Source organism: Diachasmimorpha longicaudata, unplaced genomic scaffold, assembly GCF_034640455.1.
Source record: "Diachasmimorpha longicaudata isolate KC_UGA_2023 unplaced genomic scaffold, iyDiaLong2 ctg00000380.1, whole genome shotgun sequence".
In the NCBI taxonomy this organism is placed as follows: Eukaryota; Metazoa; Arthropoda; class Insecta; order Hymenoptera; family Braconidae; genus Diachasmimorpha; species Diachasmimorpha longicaudata.
Window position 1 is genome coordinate 332 of NW_026974115.1, and position 7741 is coordinate 8072.

General features: G+C 44.9%; 3 protein-coding genes across 3 annotated transcripts; all 3 read left to right on the plus strand.

The window, feature by feature from the left end:
- The first annotated feature begins 748 nt into the window (after positions 1-748).
- LOC135172508 (uncharacterized) lies at positions 749-2080 on the plus strand. The gene has a single exon (XM_064138543.1). It carries the CDS (start codon positions 749-751, stop codon positions 2078-2080), a length of 1332 nt encoding a protein of 443 aa, XP_063994613.1.
- A 33-nt stretch (positions 2081-2113) lies between these two features.
- Positions 2114-3367, plus strand: LOC135172510 (uncharacterized). Its single transcript, XM_064138544.1, has one exon. The coding sequence runs from the start codon at positions 2114-2116 to the stop codon at positions 3365-3367; it is 1254 nt and encodes a 417-aa protein (XP_063994614.1).
- An 88-nt stretch (positions 3368-3455) lies between these two features.
- Positions 3456-6779, plus strand: LOC135172511 (uncharacterized). The gene has a single exon (XM_064138545.1). The coding sequence runs from the start codon at positions 3456-3458 to the stop codon at positions 6777-6779; it is 3324 nt and encodes a 1107-aa protein (XP_063994615.1).
- Positions 6780-7741: the final 962 nt, after the last annotated feature.

Sequence of the window (7741 nt, forward strand, 5' to 3'; positions counted from 1 at the left end):
ACTCTAGAGAGGACCCTTCGTCCACATTTTCAATTATCATCTTAGATTTTATCCATTTTACAACTAACTTACATTTTTACGATGAACCACAATAATGTTTTATTGCACCAATCGCTTCGTCTCAGTAATCCTCATCACGGGAGGCACTTACCCTAGTAAACCCAAGGTGCTGCTCCCTTCCACCTCCCATAACCGACACCCCTACCGGTTTCCCAAATATAGTTATTTTTCCCACCTCTTTTGCATTTCCACCAATGGGAAATCTCCAAATCCATTCATTTTTTGGGAGTTACCACCTCCATTTTTACAAACTAATTTTAATTTTGAAATTGTTAGTTAGTAGACGTTTGAACCTCTTAGTAGTTACATCGAGTAACAGTGTACACCCTTATTTTGAATAAACCAAAAAAATAGTGAATCAAGTGAAGTGTTTAATCTCGACAATCGAAGTCTTCCTATATACACCCATCACATCCTCACTCTTTCCAAATAATTCCATAAATCCTGAACTAATTACACAAAGAACCCATTCGGCGTGTAATAGTTAGTTTGAGAGTGAATAAATTGAAATCCCTGGAATTTACAACTCCAGAATCAATAAGTTTCCTTTTTAAATATTCACTCCCCTAACATTTTTGGTCCTTCGAGCCGGATCGTAACTACTCTATCCTATCCTACAGTGTAGTGCATCCAACATAAAAAATCAGTGTTCAGCTCTGCTAGCCACCGGGGGAGCTCATCAACGTCCATGACACTCCATACTCCACCTGGTTCAACCCGAAACAGTGAAAGTGACGCTACAACCTTCACAATGACGAACATCGAAACCCTAAAGGGCAAACGCACAGCCTTCAAAATTCGCATGACGAAGAATAGAAGATGGGCCGAGAGGGAAGGTCCAAACGCCACAGCGGAGCATATTGATGCCAAACTAGAAACTCTCATCGAAAAATTTCGAGAATGGGAAATCAGCAACGAGGAGCTTTACACGATGGACTCAGCAAACTTAACCGCTCACGAAAATGAGGCTGATGACATCGAGGAAAATTTCCACTATCTGAAAGGTTTTATGAAAAATCTAATCAATACAAAAAACGCCAGAACTCCATCACCATTCCTACCAGCTCAACCGCAGCAAGATCCAGCCGCTTCTCGAAAATCATATCGAATCAAATTGCCCGAAATTTCACTTCCCACATTCGCGGGCAGTTATGACAAATATCGAGGGTTCAGGGACCAATACAATGCACGTATTGGGAATGATCCATACACCAACGATGTTGTCAAACTACAATATCTGCAGAATTGCGTAACCGGGCCAGCCGCTGAAGCTATTGCAAACCTGGAGTATACAGACGCCAATTACAAGATAGCTTGGATGCTTCTCGACGAGAAATTTGACAAGCCTAGGCAAGCTCTCCAACGACATTGGCAAACCCTCTTCGACCTCTCCAAGCAGCCGCAGAAATCCGAGATTGAGATCGTCAACATCATCAGACAACAGGCTCAATCTCTCAATGCCTTTGGCGATGCAGAGGTCCTCTTGAATGCCGTATACACCACTCTCATCACCAACTTACTGGACACCGAAGTAGTCTTCCAATGGGAAACAACGATTGAAGGTAATGACATACCAGATTACAATCTACTTCTAAAATTCATTGAAAAACGTGGCATCTGTGCTCAAACGACTGGGCGTGAAACAAACAAACAAAAGACACCACAGACTCAGCCGAAGGTCTCCACGCAAAGACCATCTTCTAGAGGTCAGAAGATGTCCAACCACTCCAGCACCTCCAACGTTACTAGAGCCCAGACGTTCATGACCACCAACACCAGGAAGTGTCCAGTATGCACAGAAGTAGGCCACAGGATATATGAATGCCCTAAATTTGACGAAATGAACATTCCTCAACGCGATAAATTAATTCGTAACCAAAATCGTTGTCTCAACTGTCTTTCCAAGGGACACGGTTATGAAGAATGTATTTCAAACAGCCGCTGCAAGATCTGTAAGGAGAAACATCACACAAAAATCCACTTTGAAAAGGCTGCGTCATCTTCAAGGTCTGATGCATGACTATATCCGGAGGCTACACCTACACCAATCGCCATGTCTCTTCCACTTGGATCATCTGGACAGGATGTCCTCCCAACGGCAATGGTCAACATCTTCAATAACGCCAAACGACCACTCCAATGTCGAGCACTTATCGACACTGCGTCGACAAAGAACTTCATTACGGAAGAGTTTGCAGACAAATTAGGGATCAATAAGCTCAGTTGCTCAATCCCAATTGGAGCCTTGAATGAATTATCAACTGTGGTACATCGTAAAATCCACACAACGATTGCATCTCGTCTCAACGGCTTCAAACGAGAATTGAGCTTCCTCATAATACCAAGGATTTCTGGTCTACTTCCCACCGAGCAAGTGGACAGAGAAGTCATGGAGATACCTCCAAACTTACCACTTGCGGATCCAGAGTTTCACAAACCTGCACCAGTTCACCTGCTACTAGGCTCCAGCACCTCAATCGCCGCGCTCAGCATTGGGCAGATTAAGCTTCCCAAGGCATCAGATATTTATCTTCAGAAGACTCAACTAGGATGGATCATCTGCGGCAACGTCAACGATGATATCGACACTTCAATGGCTAGATGTCATTTCACCGATATCATCAAGGAGTTCAAGAAATTCTGGGAGATTGAGGACATCGGCATCAAGGCAAGCCATCAATCCGAAATCGAGCAGGTATGTGAACAACATTTTCAAAAGCATGTTTCGCGTACTCCAGAAGGTCGTTATGTGGTGGCCCTCCCGTTCAACCAGAGGAAAGAACTACTCGGCACATCCTACCTTCAAGCCAAACGCAGACTCCTCGCACTGGAACGAAAATTCCAGTGGGATCCAACCCTCATGGCTGACTATACTGCTGTTATCGACGAATACAAGCAACTCGGTCACATGAGAAAAATCGACACGGAAGTGGAAGAGGGCTTTTACCTTCCACACCACGCGGTCTTCAAGGAGACCAGCCTCACCACTAAGACTCGCGTCGTCTTTGATGGCTCAGCACGATCCAGCACTGGCATCTCCCTGAATGATGCACTCATGGTCGGGCCGACCATACAAGACGACATCCTGTCCCTCGTCCTCCGCTTCAGAACTCATAACTTCATCCTGACCGGTGACATCGAAAAGATGTATCGTCAAGTTCTTGTGAGACCTGAAGATACAAAATTTCAACGCATTCTCTGGCGGGAGCACGAACAAATTCAAACATACGAGTTGCAAACAGTGACGTTTGGACTCGCCCCAGCTCCTTATCTCGCAGTCAGATGTCTGCATCAACTCGCTGATTAAGCTTCCCAAGGCATCAGATATTTATCTTCAGAAGACTCAACTAGGATGGATCATCTGCGGCAACGTCAACGATGATATCGACACTTCAATGGCTAGATGTCATTTCACCGATATCATCAAGGAGTTCAAGAAATTCTGGGAGATTGAGGACATCGGCATCAAGGCAAGCCATCAATCCGAAATCGAGCAGGTATGTGAACAACATTTTCAAAAGCATGTTTCGCGTACTCCAGAAGGTCGTTATGTGGTGGCCCTCCCGTTCAACCAGAGGAAAGAACTACTCGGCACATCCTACCTTCAAGCCAAACGCAGACTCCTCGCACTGGAACGAAAATTCCAGTGGGATCCAACCCTCATGGCTGACTATACTGCTGTTATCGACGAATACAAGCAACTCGGTCACATGAGAAAAATCGACACGGAAGTGGAAGAGGGCTTTTACCTTCCACACCACGCGGTCTTCAAGGAGACCAGCCTCACCACTAAGACTCGCGTCGTCTTTGATGGCTCAGCACGATCCAGCACTGGCATCTCCCTGAATGATGCACTCATGGTCGGGCCGACCATACAAGACGACATCCTGTCCCTCGTCCTCCGCTTCAGAACTCATAACTTCATCCTGACCGGTGACATCGAAAAGATGTATCGTCAAGTTCTTGTGAGACCTGAAGATACAAAATTTCAACGCATTCTCTGGCGGGAGCACGAACAAATTCAAACATACGAGTTGCAAACAGTGACGTTTGGACTCGCCCCAGCTCCTTATCTCGCAGTCAGATGTCTGCATCAACTCGCTGACGATGAGAGGGAAAGATTTCCTCTTGCTTCAGCAAAACTAAAACAAGATCTCTACGTAGATGACCTTCTCACCGGCACCAGCACACTTGAAGAAGCTCTACAACTTAGAGACGAGATGATCGATCTTCTAAAGACAGGGGGATTCAATCTCAGGCAATGTGCCTCCAATTCTCCAGATGTCCTCCATGGTCTCCCAGAATCCACAGTGAATATCCAGCTACTCGGAGGAGCTGATTCAGCACTTAAAACGCTCGGTGTCCGCTGGGATTCGAAAAATGACAGCATTGTATATACCGTCAATCCAATAGCTACTAGAGACACCACCACCATGAGGACAATTGCCTCAGATGTAGCCCGCATCTACGATCCACTTGGTCTGCTCAACCCAGTCATCACACACGCCAAAATCATCCAACAGCAGCTCTGGCGACTCAAACTAGATTGGGATGACTCAGTGCCTACTGAAATCTACACTCAGTGGCATGAATTTGTTTCACAGCTACCTCTGCTGAATGAAATCCAATTTCGACGTCAGGCCATCAGCAGTGAACAATTTGATCTTCATGGATTTTGTGATGCTAGCAACCGTGCATATGGTGCTTGCATCTATCTACGTTCCATCAGCCCGACTGGAGAGGTACAGGTCAATCTGTACTGTGCTAAATCACGCATCACGCCCATCAATCACACCAGCGAGCAAACCACTCCACGTCTAGAGCTCTGTGCAGCAGAGTTACTTTCCAAACTATATGACATCGTGAAGAAGGCTACACACATCGAACCAGGAAGAGCAATTTTTTGGTCTGACTCAACAGTTGTTCTTCATTGGATCAAAACTCCTCCTCATCTTCTCCAAAGGTTTGTGGCCAATCGAGTGGCCAGAATCCAAGAGCTAACCGATCCTACTAACTGGAAACACGTTCGAACACACGAAAATCCCGCAGACGCCATATCTCGAGGGCAACTCTCTTCAGTCTTTCTCCAAAACGATCTCTGGAAGCATGGACCCAGCTGGCTTCAAGGGGATGAAGAACATTGGCCACACTTCAACATCGGGAAACCAATAGACCTTCCTGAACTCAAAAAGGCTACAGTACTCCTAGTGTCATCTCCACCCAGGAATCCTCTTCTTCAACGTTACTCCTCCTTTCAACGGCTCAAGAGGATCATGGCCTTGTGTCTTCGTTGGAAAACCAAGGTTAAATCTTCTCATCTGACCCTTCAGGAGTTGAAACGATCCGAAATTCTGATTCTCCAACTGCTTCAACAAGAAACTTTCAAGTCAGAACTCAGATTGCTTCAAGAAGGAAAATCTCTTCATCCCAAGAGTCGTCTCATCAACCTCAGTGTTCAGCTTGATGAGAATCATCTAATACGAGTCGGTGGACGACTTAAAAAACACAAAACGTTGCCTCTCGATGGAATCCATCCAATCCTGCTGCCCAAGGGACATCATATAACCAACCTCATCATCCAGGAAACACACCTCTTCAGCTTACATTCAGGAATCCAAAACACTCTTCATTTAGTAAGACAACGTTTTTGGCCCATGGATGGACGCAATCAGACACGATTCCTCATCAACAAGTGCATCAGTTGCGCCCGAGTGAATCCTCCAACCGTAAGCTATCCCATGGGCAATCTACCTCGCGAACGTATCACACAATCAAGACCATTCACACATACAGGAGTGGACTACTGTGGCCCTTTCTTCATCAAGGAAAGGAAACTTCGCAATCGTAATAGGATCAAGGTTTGGGTCTGCATCTTTGTTTGTTTCAGCACAAAGGCTGTCCATATAGAACTTGTCAGTGATCTCACGAGCGAAGAGTTCTTGGCCACTCTCAGCAGGTTCATCTCCAGGCATCCCTCTTGTAAGGCACTCCACTCTGATAACGCCACAACATTTACTGGAGCCCATAATGAACTAAAGGAACTTCATAGTCTCATCACGGATGAAAAACATGAAGACTTCATCCGAAGGAACCTCACACACCAGGGTATCGAGTGGCACTTCATACCTCCAATATCTCCACATTGCGGTGGCCTATGGGAGGCTGCCGTGAAATCCTGCAAACATCATATGAAGAGAGTCATCGCCAATGAGCTGCTCACCTATCAGCAGCTTAACACACTTTGTGTTAAAATTGAGGGAATCCTCAATTCCAGACCCCTCACGCCCATGTCATCGGATCCAAATGACTTTTCTGCGCTCACCCCAGCTCACTTTCTACATGGAGGACCAACAACAGACCTCCCAGCTCCAGACTGGTCGGAAACCCCATCCAACCGTCTATCTCACTGGCAACATCTGGAGCAGATGAAGCAGCATTTCTGGAATCGATGGCACAAGGAATATCTATCCGAACTCAACGTCCGCCATAAATGGACCTCAGGCAGTCATAATATTAACATTGGCTCATTGGTGTTGCTCCGAGACGACAATTTGCCTCCTCTCAAATGGCGCATGGGGCGCATCACCGAAGTGTTCCCAGCTGAAGATGGTATCATCCGCAAGGTGAAGGTCAAAACCTCCACCAACATCATGGAGCGGAATGTGCGACGACTCGCACCTTTACCAATAGATCCAATCACTGCTACTACAGGGACTTGATCGCAATGCTCTCAACGGGGGAGTATGTTGCGTGTCATGTTTCACATTCTCAATTTTTTAGTATTTCTCATCATTTCATTTCTACATTAATTTTCCTAAAAAACTATTTTTATTCCGAGGGGACCTATTTCCCTACCTTCATAAATCCATAAAACAAAGGTACTTTCAATCTTCAGTACAGCTGTCCCCTCAATTGTTTTATTGCTGTATTTATATTTTTATCAAACTCTAGAGAGGACCCTTCGTCCACATTTTCAATTATCATCTTAGATTTTATCCATTTTACAACTAACTTACATTTTTACGATGAACCACAATAATGTTTTATTGCACCAATCGCTTCGTCTCAGTAATCCTCATCACGGGAGGCACTTACCCTAGTAAACCCAAGGTGCTGCTCCCTTCCACCTCCCATAACCGACACCCCTACCGGTTTCCCAAATATAGTTATTTTTCCCACCTCTTTTGCATTTCCACCAATGGGAAATCTCCAAATCCATTCATTTTTTGGGAGTTACCACCTCCATTTTTACAAACTAATTTTAATTTTGAAATTGTTAGTTAGTAGACGTTTGAACCTCTTAGTAGTTACATCGAGTAACAGTGTACACCCTTATTTTGAATAAACCAAAAAAATAGTGAATCAAGTGAAGTGTTTAATCTCGACAATCGAAGTCTTCCTATATACACCCATCACATCCTCACTCTTTCCAAATAATTCCATAAATCCTGAACTAATTACACAAAGAACCCATTCGGCGTGTAATAGTTAGTTTGAGAGTGAATAAATTGAAATCCCTGGAATTTACAACTCCAGAATCAATAAGTTTCCTTTTTAAATATTCACTCCCCTAACAGAGAGAGAGAGAGAGAGAGAGAGAGAGAGAGAGAGAGAGAGAGAGATGAGAGAGAGAGAGAGAGAAGAGAGAGAGAGAGAGAGAGAGAGATATCACACGTGAGTG